General features: G+C 41.8%; 1 protein-coding gene across 24 annotated transcripts in view; it reads right to left on the reverse strand.

Annotated features, from left to right (window-relative positions):
- Positions 1-14,781, reverse strand: part of CELF4 (CUGBP Elav-like family member 4) — a 714,329-nt gene that overhangs the window by 18,098 nt on the left and 681,450 nt on the right. For all 24 annotated transcript variants that reach the window (XR_014939851.1, XR_014939849.1, XR_014939852.1 and 21 more), the window contains exon 12: positions 14,065-14,231. Coding sequence is in view for 19 of the 24 variants with exons in the window: in XM_085530178.1 (XP_085386304.1) it covers positions 14,104-14,231 (128 nt within the window). In the remaining 5 variants the exon portion in view is untranslated. The remainder of the gene's footprint in view (positions 1-14,064; positions 14,232-14,781) is intronic.

Consider the following 14,781-nt stretch of genomic DNA (forward strand, 5'->3'; position numbering starts at 1 on the left):
TAATTAAAAAAATGTACATGGTTGAGAACCAAGTCTAATTGGGAAGCTGTGAGCGAGCCTCTGTGCCCTGTCTTTGCTTAGTTCTGTTTTTTTTTTTTTTTCTTTCTGTTTTTTTCTTCTTCCCTTTTCTAAACTGACAAGAGCTTGTCAAAATGCTGATGAACTGAATGCTTTGCTCTTCCAGTTTTTGCTGCTGAGTGTTACACAGGGGCACAGTGCTCACCTTCCCTTCCTTTATCCCTGCCAGATGATGACACCTCCAGGAATTATCTGTAGGGACCAGGGGAGGTTGTGGCTGGGAGATGAGGAGACCCCATCTCTCCTCTAAGCTGAAGTCTCTGCCAAGAGTCCCCAGCTTGAGATCTGCCAGTCCTGCCACACTTGGGGTGGTGGGGTCATCCAGTGCCCCATGGCCACACAAGATTGCCTTGTGGGCTGGAAAGCTCTGCACTCAAGAGGCCGCTCCAGCCTTGCATAGCACCTGGACCCTGCAGCATGTCCCACTCTTCCCTGTGACATACAATGGGACTGCTCTGCAGGGGTGAGACCTTACCCATGTCCTGCCAAGCCTGTTTAGCGCCTCTCCTAGACTCCGTATCCCTCTGAATTAGAATGCAGCCAAGAACACATGCTCCCAGCTTGCAACACTCAATTACTCCTTCTGATATTTTATTTTTTTTGCCTGCAGCTTCAAATTACCTTCAAGGTGCACAGTGCAATTAGCTAAAAATATTTCCTGCTTCGTTTTAACTGCACTAAAACTCTAATGCACCTCCAGCGAGGAGCAGTAAGGTGGAAATTGGTGCCCCAAATATTTCAAATTGATTAAAGCCCAGGATGACTCAATAAGCTTACATAGTTCTATTAATTATTAAATGTTATTAATTTTTTTTGTTAAAAAAAACACACAAAAAAACCCCATTCCTGAAGCCACATTCTATAAAACGTTTCTGAAACAGGCTACTTTCACTAAGGATAGGGAAAGAATTCCTCCATGTAGCTGGAGTGGTTTCCATCTGAAGAATTCACAGCTCTTGGCAGATTTTATTATCTCTGAATTTGATTCTGAAAACACTTATGTACGTGACTGATGTATGTGACTTATGTATGTGACTCATTTCGCTGCTACAGCTGAGGTATTTATATGGTTCCTATTTAGAGCTGGATCACGTTTTTGTTCAAAGCCTTTCTTAGTTGAAAATGCAGGTGATCAGTCAAAATACGTTTGCTTAAAAATAAACTAGAATTTTGTCTGAGAATTAAAAATAAAGGAAAATTTATTTGAAGGCACTGAGAACCAGACTTCTTCATTCCTTTAGTAGCTGGCTCATACGATTACTTCAATGTACTATGAAAAATTATTGAAAATAAACTCCAAATTCCACTTGCATTCAGTGAAGAGTTTGATTAGACTCAGACCTTTGGTTTTCTGGTTCACTGTCATCTCAGACAGCCTATGCCTGCAGCAATGCTGGCTGGAAGTGCTATCATCCTCCATCTCAGAGAGCTGAACTCGGGGCTGGACCCCTTTAGCTCAGCCACTGAGCTTTGTACGGGATCGCTCCATTCAACTCATTTTATTCATAACAAATCTGTGTGTCTCACATGGCTGAAACAGCAGGTCACTGCTGGTCTAGACGACTTTAAACACATCAGGAGGCCACTGCATGAGCCATTCAGCTGCCAGGAGTGAGGTGTTGTGAAAGGCTCTGAGCAGCCAGAGCTGGAAAGCCCTCCAGCTTATCTTGCTGCAGCTGGAAGCTGAACCATAAACTGCTGCGAGCTGCCAATGCTTCAGACTTGCACCTAAGCCTGGTAATTTCATTCCCAAATGTTAATATTATTGGACTTATTGTTTTGGGATGTAGAAAAATATTACAGTCATCTGAGGTCCTGAAATTTTGTCAAGGAGCCTCAATAGGTCTACAGAAGGATTAATACTTATTTTAAGTTCTATCTATCTATCTATCTATCTATCTATCTATCTATCTATCTATCTACCTACCTACCTACCTACCTACCCATCCATCCACTTATTTTGCATTTTTAGTGCCAATGTGAAAAAATCTGAAAGGTTAATGGACTAATGGATTTTGGAAGTGTTTTCATTTGCCAGTGCCAGTGTGATATCTGAGTGTGCTGCAAGTAGTTCTCAGCTATCAAATGCACTTTCCAATGTGCATAGCAGTTGGGATCTGTGTGCAATATGGATGTGCTTAGGAGGAACAAAGCTGAGACCCAACCATTCATTTCACACGAGCCACCCATGATATGTCAGATGAGCAAGATTTCTGAACTACAATGGATTCAGTGGATTTATCATTGATCTCATACAAGTGATAGGCATGTGCTAACCTAACCTTTGTGCCTCCCAGGCTAATGATCTCCTTAAATGAGGAATGGTGGTAGGGTAGAGAGACATGATGTGCATCTCATCCACTTCCATGGTTGTGAACGAAATTTGCTAATAACAGTGGAGTCAGTGGCAAATGTCAGAAAAAAGCTCCCATCTCTGCAACCCTCTCTCCTTCTGTACTCTCCAGGGCAGGAACAATCTCTGACCAGCTCAGGAACCACTTGTGTCAGCAACTAATTCTTACACAATTTCAAGGGAAAATGAAGGTGCTCAGCCTCTTGCCACGGGGCACATTGAGAAGATGAGTGTCTGAAAGAAACCCAGCCCCTTGTTGGTGTGCAAGTCCATTCACTTGCATGCTCTGAAGCAAGACTCCAAGAAGGCAGGTATTGGCTCCTCCTTCCCCGTGGGAATACAGGAGACAGATTAAAGAGAAGGGGAAAAAAATCATTTCACAGCTAGTCTGCCCCGAACAAGAAAAGGTTCCTGACACCAACAAACTAATCAACGCTGAAAGCTTATGAGGTCAAGGTTTCCCTTCTCCTCCATTATTCTTTTGATTTTTTCTGACTGGCTGGGACTTGAGCGCTGCCCTGGCAAGTCTATAAATCTAAAAACCGTTCTTGCCTTCCTCTGGAGCACAGTGAAGACCATTTGAATACCTGTGGGGAGAAGTTAAAACTAATGCAACTGAATGCAACTCACAAAAAACAGCTTGTCCAGCCAGTCTTCAAGCTCTGACCATAAATTGCTGTGAGTCAGGCCCAAGAAGCTTTCCATGCTCAACACGAAATGGGAAAGGCAGCTCTCCCTCCTAAGAGCAGGCCCTCTGGATTTAGTGTTTCATGAGGAGGCTTATGGCCAGGAATGTTAATGCCAGGGAACACGCCAGGTTTTCAGTGGGGTCTGAGCTGTGCCTTGAGGAGGGAGCCCAGGACTATCAGGGTTGAGCTCTGCTGTTCCTTAGTTCCTGTATATCCTTTCCTGTGCTCCCTGAAATACTGCTCAGCCTGCTTGGATGGCCTGCCTGTTCACACCTGGTAGAAGTTTCCCTGACCCAGCAATCAAGAAGATTTCAACATTTGTAGAGCCATTTTCACAGGCACCTCTACAATGTAAAACACTCCTGGAGCCAAAGGAGCATCTCTCCACTATTGCATGGAGAAGGATGACAAGCAGTCTAGAAATATCCACCTGCACAGGCTGGTTCTGAGGTTCCCTGTCCTAGGCTCTTTACATCCTCTCTGCACTGCAGCACAGGGATCTTTTCTCAACAGTCTTTTAAAGGCCAAGGATGTCTCCCTCCATCTTTTCTGTTCTCCTCATCTTTCCTGTTTTCCCTCTGTTTGGCTCTGCAGTACTTCAATGAGTACACTTGCTCTGTGAGAGGCTCTGTTTGGTAGAAAACTGGAAAAGAAAAATGTCCTATTCCCTACCAAGGTCTGACAAACAGGAATCATAGCTGCAGCATAAGCTTCTCTGATGGATTCGGCTTCAATGAAATGAAATTAAGATTTCAGCAAACAAGCCCCAATTCCGTGGTACCAGTAGAACAAATGACATCTGATAATTGCTAACTCCTTTTGCTTATTCTTTGCTCTGTTCACCCTATCAGTCTCTCCAGATTATATTTTCAACTGAGTTTAATGAACGCCATTTATTAAACTAACACCAGGGTTCTGCTCTGGCCTCAGACAGATGTGCCTGCTAATATGAATCATTTTGTTCAATTGGATTATTCTGATAAAGTGTGGATCCCCACCACTCTGCAGAGCACAAACAAATGGGGAACAGCTCGCCTCCAGTTGTGACCAGCCGCTCCTGTTCATTAGGAGGCAGCTCCAGGCTCTGCAGGCAGCTTGGCAGGGTGGTGTCCCTACCGATCCCATCAGCTGGTGCTTCTGCTTCACTCCAAATCCCCACCACACAGAGAGCCCAGGTCTCAGCACAGCCCTGAGCCTGGCTTGTCATCATGAGAGTATCACCATCACCCTTCCTTTTACCAGCTGCATGGGCAAGAGGATTCGCTTTCTCTGTCAAAATGAACGGTCCTTATTTGAATATACACTAAAATCCCCAAACTGTATATTCTTTCCTGCCTGGTGTGCCAGGCCTGACCTCTTTTACATTGACATCTGAGAAAATGTAGACTACTTATTTGCTATTGATCCCTCTTTACTCTGATCTTCTCCAATTTTTTTGGGCAAAGGGACAGGGATGATATGCTTTTAAAGGCTTAAAGTACTTTATGAGTCAGAGAAAAGGGATAAAATCCGTTTGAAATCTCTCTCTCTGAGGTTTCCTCAGTCTATGGTTTGGGATTTTAGCGTTGAAAATGTTGGGTCAATCTCTGTAATACGCTGTGTTCAGGCACCAAACATCCATCTATCTGTCTATCTCGATACAAATCCTACCTTCTGTGAACCATAAAACTCCTCACTGAGTGACATTACCACTTCTCACATCGACAGAACATACTGCGCACACATATCTCGGGGAAAAATTACAGTGGCAATGTGAAAGATCAAAAGAGAAAAGCAGAAGATTTCTCTTCTACCTGACTGTAAGTAGCTAAATCCCACAACAGGCCTTTAATTGGCAGAAATCATTATTGTTCCATTAAATCCTATTTCTTTTCTCCAGGTGTAGGGAAGGCTCAACACTTCCAAAGCTAACTTTGATCCTTAGCACAACTCATTCAAGTGTGTTTCTGAAGGAAGAAATTTTCATTGCAATCCTGAGTAGCACCTAGGAGTTACTTTAAGGAATCGCTGTTGAGAGCCAGAAACCTGACTATTAGAAAGTGGGGATGCACTGACAGAGAAAAGACCCCAAAACCGGCTACGGTGCTAATCTTTGTACCATTACTAACAGTCCTGGAGCATGCTTCTTTATAAAGCCATCTGCTGAGATTTGCATCCCTGTGTTCAAGTTTCAGTTAGGAACACATTTCCTTTAGTGCAGTATTCCATTATGTCTGATCATGACTTGTGGACCTCTCTCTAAATTGTGTTGGATTGGTCTTCATGGGGAACAGGAAAAAAACCTACGTGAATACCTGATGGGGTTTCATTTAACACGGTCTGTAGTAAATAATGCCCTTGTAAGTTGAGTGGAAGACACAAACCCTCAGCTTCAATCCCCTGCTCTTCTGAATTCACCTTTAGGATCTATCCCAGTTTCCTAGAGCAGATGTTGGACTGCCTCCCTGGTTTCCCATTGCAGCACCCTGTCTACCATGATGGAGCAATGTCTGTCATGCAAGGAGAATGGACAGGGGAAAATAAAGAGAATGGAAAGTAATCACTTGTTATATGTCAGAAGAGATGGGGTGTCATGTCTGTTGATGAGTGGGGATAATTCTTCAAGGGGGGTGAAAAATGTTACTCATATTCAGCAAAGACAAATCTGCAGCTGACTGCACAGCCTATGGGTTCATGGTGGTCATGCTGTGCTCAGAAAATGGTCCAGTAGCTTCCCAGACCTTAGAAATCAAGGCAAGGAGACCCTTTTCAGGGAAGTCATTGTATTACATCACTCTATCATGGCAATCAATGTCCACAGAGCTCCCAAATCAAACAAAGATGTTTGCTGGCTTCAAGGACATAGATACAAGTCTCCAATGAAGTCATGTCCTTGCTAAGAGGATTTCAAAAAGGCTTGAAAATAGTCTACTTTTTGGACTTGAAGTGCAAATTGCTTTTCAATTCAAGGAGGAAAGACTGTTCCAGCTCCGTTTCATTGCTGGGACAAAGCATGAGGTAGTTGGGAAACACAGACATGCTGAAAAAGCCATCACTTGTCTTAGAAAGGGATGGGTGCCCCAGACAGACCAGCTGCTGGATCTGTCCTACACAGGAAAAACAGGGCATCTGAAGAAGTGGGGAGGAGAATATCTCTAAAACAACAGGAGAAGTAGTAATAGGAAAGAGGGGTTTTCTAAAGAGAATTGTTTGAAACCATGGCTTCCATGGCATGGCAAGAGAATTTCTCTTGTTTACAAGTCATTGTAGTGAAAAGGTGCTTTTCAAATAAGCCACAGGGATGTGTTTGGAGGTAGGCATGTTCGTTCCCTTAGTTTCTGCTCTCAAAAGACTAGAGTGGACAGAATAGGGATGCTGCATCTCCCTCTAGAATTGCAAATGGTTCAAATCTCTCTGCACTGTCTCTGCAAGGAGATGCTTTACAGTTAAGTAATTGTGGGCCTGAATCCTTGGCTGCAATACATCAGTGTCACTCCATGGAGTTCAGAGGAGCAGCTGATTGATGCTGCCTGAGAACTTCACCTGATCACAGTGGATAGTACCTTTCTGGAAGGAGCACTGAGTTTTCATTCAGTGCACTTCTTGGTTGGGAAATGACTTGACTGCTGTTCTTGCTTTCCCCTCCAGCTCAGCCTTCTATCCAGTCTTTCAGAAGGGTTGGATGAAAGCTCAGCTTAGTGGAAAAATAACCAATTTGAAATAAAAGCTGTCTTTTCTCTAACTGCAGTCACAAGGCAGGTCAAAAGACACCCGAGAAACAGTGTTTGCACTGCAAACCTTCAATTGTCTGCTACAGCTGAATCAAACACTTCAGAGACCAGAGTTTTGATATTCACTTGTATCTGGCCAAAGTTACCGCACCTATGAATTATTCAAATATGCAATTATTGCATTTGATATATCACTGGATATAACTGTGGGAATGAGAAACACTGTTCTAGTGCAGCTGATTGTATATGCCTTCCAAACCATAAGGACATCAATTTAAAGTGCTCACATTGATGGAGCACTCTGCAACCCCTTATTAAGATTCTTGCCAGCTCCTGTAGCAGTATTCCCCTGCAGAGTAAATTTCATGGAGTTTTTTAGCTTCCCTTTCCTTTATACCTACAGTGTAAGTGCCAAACACTACCCCATACAGCTTCAATTCATGGTTCTGCAGTAGCTCTGAAAGGTCAGTAGCAAAAAGTTCAGTTCATTTTCAGCCTATTGATCAGTGCTACACAAGTAACCTGAGTTCTGCGAACCATGTGTTGCAGCTGACTTGTAATTTTGACTTCATTGGGAGCTTCCCCCATTAACCTCCTACTTTTCCTTAGGGCCAGAGGACTGTGCCCTGAGTGGTCTATACCATCCATACTGTCTTTACCTGACAACAAAAAAGCATGTTCACAATGCTGATGTTTTCTTTCAGTTGAGCACACAAAAGGGAGATCTGTTACTCTACAAGCACATGAAACATGGGAACATCTCAGAAGAGCAACTCTTGCCTGAAGTCCTACACTGTGAGGTCTCTCATGTTGGACTTTAAATGACTCACCTTTTCTCTGTCCCCTGGTACATGTATTTAGAAACTGACAACAGATTTCTTACCAGTCTGCTCATTAATGGCTATTACTCTCCCCAGTGCCCCACTGTCAAAAAGATTTTTCTGGTTTGTCCTTTATTTTAAGATCTTGTAGGAAAATGACCATACACCATTTTAAAACTCATACTGGCTTTTCCAAAGCCTCTCTATTTCTGGGTCTTTCCCCTTTCTCATTCTCTTTATTTTATTTAGAAGAAGATTGCTTCTTGTCAATGTTTGCTGCCGCTGGAACAAACATTTTGGCGATGCATTTCCTCTGTCTTTTTCCATCTCCTTGGCTCTTACTTCAAATCACTGCTGTTTAAAGTATCTATCTTTTCCTTTGCATACATTTTCCAGTTTTTCTTCAGCCCCTCCTGCACTGGCCCAGTCCTTCAAAGACCACTGATTATGGGTTACTGCAGCTGCCCATTAATTGAAGGAATCATCACAAGAAGGCTCTAAATCTGACCTATTCAGCTGATGAGCAGTGATGTGGTCTCCATGAGGTCCCATAGTAGTTTTTTATGCTCAAGGGACTAAATACAACACTCCCTTCCACTCCCAGGCAACATCAGGGCTTTGAGGTTTTGCTGTAGAAAGCCTTTCTACATGGCACAACCACAGCAAGCCCCTGGTCTTTTCACAGCAGGGAAAATACTGGCTGCATCATTGGAAAAAGTTCTCAAAAGCCTCAGAAAGTTTACTCTGGAGCATCAGGACCAATTGTATCACAGTGGAATGAGAACTGGGATGTTAGTTTCATATGTATTATTTAATTTTGAAATAATTGCATTATCTAACATTTAAAAAAAATCATGACATGGGTTTTAATGAAGAATTCATGCTCTGTACTGAAGAGAAGTACTACAGTATTGCATTGTGCTGCTCTATCACTCCCATGACAAATAGTGCGGATCTGTTAGTGACCTACATGGACTCATTTAGATGCAAACACAGCAATACTCCTGAAAAGCTGCCCTGCTTTGAGGAAGAACAAGTTCCAAATATTGCTGAATGGAATTCAGTCTCAGAGCAGTAATTACTGATTGTAATTTTGGAGTAAATGCAGTAATTAATTATTGTCGTTTTCCATCAGTGCATTATATTGTGTGCCAATCTTAGAATAACTACAATAATTAGCAAATGGGATTTTGCATGCTCTGGTATTGAAACTGTGGTTTATAGAACAGACATGAGAATTTTACCATCATAAAGTTATTAGCAATTTAAATGGGCAGACAGGTTAAAAATGATTGGCCTGAATAGAAAACATTTCCTTGTCAGTATTGCAAATAACTTAGGCGTTTTTGTTTCAAACTCCCCCAGTTACATCCAGTCGTGTACTCATGTATGAGCACAACAGTGTGAAGTTTGGGTTACAAACACACTGTGACATACGTTTAATTTAATCACAGTTGTCAGTGGAAATTAAAAGGAAAAGTAACCCAAATAAAAAAAAAAAAAGGCTGAACTGATGTTTTTCCAGTACCTAAACAGACTTTCCCAATTGAAGCTGTGCTGATTTCACTCTCACTTTTTTCACTTATATAAAGTTTGTGATGGAGTACTCTTTTGGTGTAATGATGCTAGTGCAAGTTTGTATAATGTAAGCAAGTCCCAAATGATCTAAGTGACGATTAAAGGATGGAAATGACAATAATCTGTGCAGGAGGATGAGGAATTGGTTAGCATGATTGTAGGATGCACAACTGCAAGAAATTAGATTAGGTCCTGACAAAGGATATGTAGTCTGAATCTCAAGCTGAACAGCTGAGCAGCAAACAGTGAGATCATTGCAACTGCACAACAGCCTCTCCCCGGAGGTGACAGAAGACTATCTGAGACAGATAAGCTATCCTAAATTCACTAGCACACTTCCATCTGACTTTGCACTGCATATTCCAATAGAAAAAATATAAATTCCTATGGGAAAAAATCATCACCTATTCCAGTCAGCTGCAAAAATGAGCACCTAATTCCTTCTGCAATAAATCACATATCAGCACGTATTCAAGAAGCTGTAAGGGAGGACCTGGGCATCTTTCATATTCAAACTTTGCTCTATGTTATTTCCTCTTGAAGAAGGAGGTTGCTTGGACAGTGCATTCACTTAATACTTTGCCACTACTCTCCTTAGGAGAGGAGCTTATAAAAAATCATCCTGCTATTTTTTTCCTATCTTCAGTATCACTTCCACCCCACTGAGTCTGGTCACTCATGTACTTTGTCCTTCTCAGTTTCATGCCAGTCAGTACTTCAATTTAGACATATCTCTTCATCTTTAGCTTTGAATAAAACTTCAATAGTAGCCTATCTAAGGTGGAATATAACAGTTTTCCATTGACTCGTCACCAAAGTGAGCGGGTAGTGAGGTCCTGGAACAGGCTGCCCAGAGAGGTTGTAGATGCCCTGTACCTGGAGGTGTTAAAGGCCAGATTGGATGGGGTCCTGGGCAGCCTGATCTGGTATTTGATCTTGTACCTGGCAACCCTTCTTGTGGCAGAGGCTTGGAACCTGGTAATCCTTAAGGTCCCTTCCAACCCAAGCCATTCTATGATTCTATGAAATGAAGCCACAGGAGGAATCTGGACAGGATTTTCACTGTTCTTCTGTGCATCAGCAATTTAGTTGTACTGCAGTGTACTTAAAAAGCTCCTAGGAATGGCCACCCAAGTGAGCTGTGGATTTCAGTACTTTTTTTCTTCATTATTTCATGCATTTACTATCTGAAAGACATATGAAGTGCCTTTGAATCTTTGCTTTCTGGTCCTAAGGGGGGATTTGTAGTAGAATATATTGATTTTGGCAGAGTTGCCTCAAATGATCCTCCTCTTTCTTTTTCTTTCTATTCTCACAACCCTATTCTTTTTTTTTTTCTTTTTCTTTTTCTTTCTTTCTTTTTTCTTTTTTTTTTCCTTTTCCTTTTTTTTTTTTTTTTTCTTTTTTTTTTTTTTTCCCTGCTATAACCACTTCTTTAATTATAAAGGAAAACGAGAACAGGGGCAGACATTTTGAAAATGTTTTGACTTCTGAATTTTTCAGAGCTTTTCTTTCTGCAGCTCATGGACTTATTTGCCACATCACAGAGATACTTTCACTGTGTGATGGCAACTTTAGAACACTTAAAAGGAAAAGACTTCCAATCAGTGTGGACTGGACTACTTGTGTCCCAAAAGAGAAATTTATCAATTAAAAAGTGCATTCAGAATTAAAATAGAGAGGCAATCTTTCCTTCTTGGTTGAGAAAAAAACCCTTAGTGGATTACACCAAGATGGGTGTTTGCTTTTGTTTTTTGTTAGCAGCTTCTTATTTTTGGAAGGGAGTTTGATAAAACAAAGCTCTTTCTTAGAAAAATCCCAACTAAAAAAGTTTCTTGAGCACATACTTGAAGCATGTGAGTAACTTCCCCAGTGTCAATATGGTTACTCACATGCTTCAAATTCGAATTGAGGAACCTGAAAAGCACAGACCAGAGCAAAAGAAAATTAAAAAAAAAAACCAAAAAACAGTTATCGTGTTTCAGTCAGTTAAGGGAGTGCTTGCTCTCAAGCTTTGCAATAGCTATCCCATGCTGTGGACCTTCTATCCTGGTGGCTTTAGGAAACTTATTGCTGCACTGTCAATCTACTGAGTAGGCAAATCACTGACTAACAATAGCATTTTGGTGACTGGAGTCTGCACATCAACAGGCATGGGGGTACACTAACACATTGCTGAGTCAAAGACAATCAACACTTCTTTAAATACAGCTAATTATTGAGGGTTTAGCCCTGTGGCCTACCTGAAAACTGCTGTACTGGGCCACCATGACTAAAAATTCCATGTTTGCTTAGGGTGCTGGCATGGAGATCTCATAGCACTGGAAATCAAACAAGCTGAAGAGAGATTTAAGCCCTTTCTGTCACTAACTGTCCTCTTCAGTCTAACTCAATACAGTAATTCCTATGCTAAATCAGATCCTTCCTTGGGATACACTCCCCTGAAGCCACATAAACTTGGCTGTTCTCTTTTGTGAGGTGCAAAATAAATCCTCAGATAACCAGATACAAAACTTTCTTCCTGGATAACTTCTTTCTGCTAAAAGATAGATGTATATTCAACTCCTTCAATGGGTTCCTCAAGATGGGAGTCTATGTGAGAATAAGGACCTTAGAACTGCATCTACTAAGTTCTGGTAGGTACTATTCTAACAGAGGCAGAGGCACTGATCTGGTGAATTTGCTGGTAAGTAAGCAATAAAATCTAAGTAAAAGCTTGGAACGTTAAAGGACTTTGTAAGCAGAGAAGACCATTCAAAACTGTTCTTATGCTTTGCAAAAGCCAAGAAAAAAATGCTCTAGGAGAAAGATTTGAAATTTCATTGCCATTTTACCTGATGGTACCTTATCACATATATTATATATATTATATATTATTAGGGAAAAAACTACATCCACTATTGTTTAGAAGGAAGCTAAGACTTCAAAATCAGCCTTGTCATGAGAAGCTAGACCAAGAGAACTTGTAATAATCCATGGTGAGGAAAAAGCAATAGACTCATACTCATGGATCTTTAAATTAACTGGAGTCTACAACCTGCACCTTCTTACATAATCATGAGAAACATGCATATCCTCAGTGATCACAGCTGCCCTACAACATAAAGCTATTGCTCGGAGCCACACAACTATGGAGATGTTTTTACTTCTTCATTTATTCGCAGGAATTACTGAAAATCTCCCCAACAAAGACAATCCCTGCTTTAGCAAAATAGCATGCATGCATATCTCCCAACACTTCTGAGCAAAACCTGCATTAATAAAGCCAGTGTGATGAAGCGAAAAGCACTTTGATATGGAAACATATTTTGGTTTCAAGCTTCCAAGAGGCCTTGCCATAAGCAAGTAAAATAAAAGAGGTATTTGTAGAGGGAAAATGCATTGAAATTATCTTGGTGTAGTCACATATAAAGGAGTTTCTGAACTATGGAGGTTGTATCTTGAGTCATTATTGTCATAGAGATACTAAAAGTCCCTATGAAATTAGCCTATGCACCTAATATGTTGATTGTACATTTTCTTAATCTCCTTCATGTTGTCTTTAGTGCAGCACCTCGTTCAAAGACTTGTTGATTCCATTTGTTAATTCTCAGTAGCAAGGATACTGCTCTGAAGTCCAAAATGAAGTATTTTCAAATATATTAGGAACACCAGTGAAAAATGTCGTAATTTTGTAGCTCTTTAACACTGTTGAAGATGGAGGGTTTTCTACCTGAACTCTTGGTGGGTCAAAAAAAGCCTGACTCAAAATCACTGAATCTGAGATATTACGGACATAATGGCCTAGAAAGGTCACCTAACCCATCTCACTGTTACTAATTTGAGAGTGTAAACTGCATGCTGCAGCTTAGGGCCACTGAAAGTGCTGGCTTTATGGGGCAATCTGGTGTGGAATGGCTTTAATAGCAGAGAGACTTCCCATCTCTGTGAGAAACACATACACTTCTATATTCATATTTCTCTACGAATTATCTGGTGGGAAAGCCAGCCAGTGGTGGAAAATATTTCAGTGTTTGAAAATATCTCCATTTTTGTTATTGTTGATAGGCTGGGATTCCAATGAAACAAGCTTCTGCTTCTAATATTTTTGACACTTACAAATATTAGAAGTTTCCATCAAGCTGTCTCCTTTCCCAACAGCACAAAGTATGTGAGTACAGCTATGAGACCCTCAATCAGATTTGTCTAGGTCCTCACTCAAGCAAAGCTTCCTTGGCTTTGATAGGGCTTCCTCTGTACACAGAATTTAACAGTATCTGAGCAAGATATGAGCATGGATCTTTCTATTCATTTCTTGGGAACAAAGGAATTAGGGGTTATTTAATTGTCAGGAAGACATATTAACATATAGTTATTATGCTGGAATGAAACCGGATACAGACTACACTGCATGAAGAATGAAGAATGCTTTGAAACATTTGCAACACAGAGCTATCAAGACAGACACTGTGCCAGTCCAGTCACCTGGGATTACACTGCAACCCAATCCCATTGCTTAATTGCAGATTTTCTTCAGCAACCAGAAATGCTGTCTTTGGCTGAGCAAGAGGAATCAGGATAACTGCTGCCTCCCCTCTAGCAACCAGGAAGACTTTCTAGAGATGCAGGATACCACTAGGTCAGCCCTTGTTAGGCATCCTTCAACCTCTCATTCTAATGAGGCACAAACAGTTCCTCGTTTATGTGCAGGTGTGTGTCAGTGTGGTGTGGCTCTAGCCAGAAGCCTGAGTGGAAAAGGCAGAAGCCAGAGAGTTGCAGAGCTGAATCTTTTTGAGGGTCTACAACACAAAGAGAGGCTACAACCACAGCTGACACCCCTTTCCCCATGCAGTTACCTGTGCTAGTGCTTTGTATCCAGTGGTTCCCATAACTTCTCAGTAGGGACGATTAGCATCCTTTGGCCTCTTCAGCTGCACCTTCAGCCTCTTCATGCCAATCTGGAAGCCATTCATAGCTTGGATGGCAGCTTGGGCACTGGCAGGATTGTCAAAACTCACAAAACCTGTCAAAACATGAGGTAAGGCAGAAGGTTGAATGTGCTGAAGGGGGCCAAGGCACGTACATGCAACGACCACTGAGAATGAACATGGGGAAGGGCTTGAGGGTGGTGGGAGGGAGGGAGTGAGCAGGTAGGAGAGTGTGTGGGTGGGCAGGAAAGTGAGGAGAGTATGGTTGCCAGTAGGGGACGGAGGGTAGGAGGGGTTGTTACAGATCAGTGTCCCAGAACTCAGTGCCTAGTATGAGTGCTAGTTCAGACAAGAGACTACATGAAGCATGGAGGTTCAGATCCTGGTGTCAGTATCAGCACAGATGGGATCTGGGTTGCCCTAGAGCTGGGTATCAGCAGATGTAATGCATGGTCTCAAGGCATTTGTTCTTTTCTGTTGTGACTAGGGTACATCTGTTTCTCCTTCACACGCCAACATAGAGGGACTTATCAAAAGAGCTTTAAACTAGCTACAACAGGAGGAGGGGACAAGACAGGGCTCACCAGAGATGAGCCTAAGGGAATGATGCTTGAGCTGCAGGGTGAGGCAGATGACTTGGCTGAA

The sequence above is a fragment of the Coturnix japonica genome, chromosome Z (genome assembly GCF_054131305.1).
Source record: "Coturnix japonica strain WE chromosome Z, WE-NBRP24, whole genome shotgun sequence".
Classification (NCBI taxonomy): domain Eukaryota; kingdom Metazoa; phylum Chordata; class Aves; order Galliformes; family Phasianidae; genus Coturnix; species Coturnix japonica.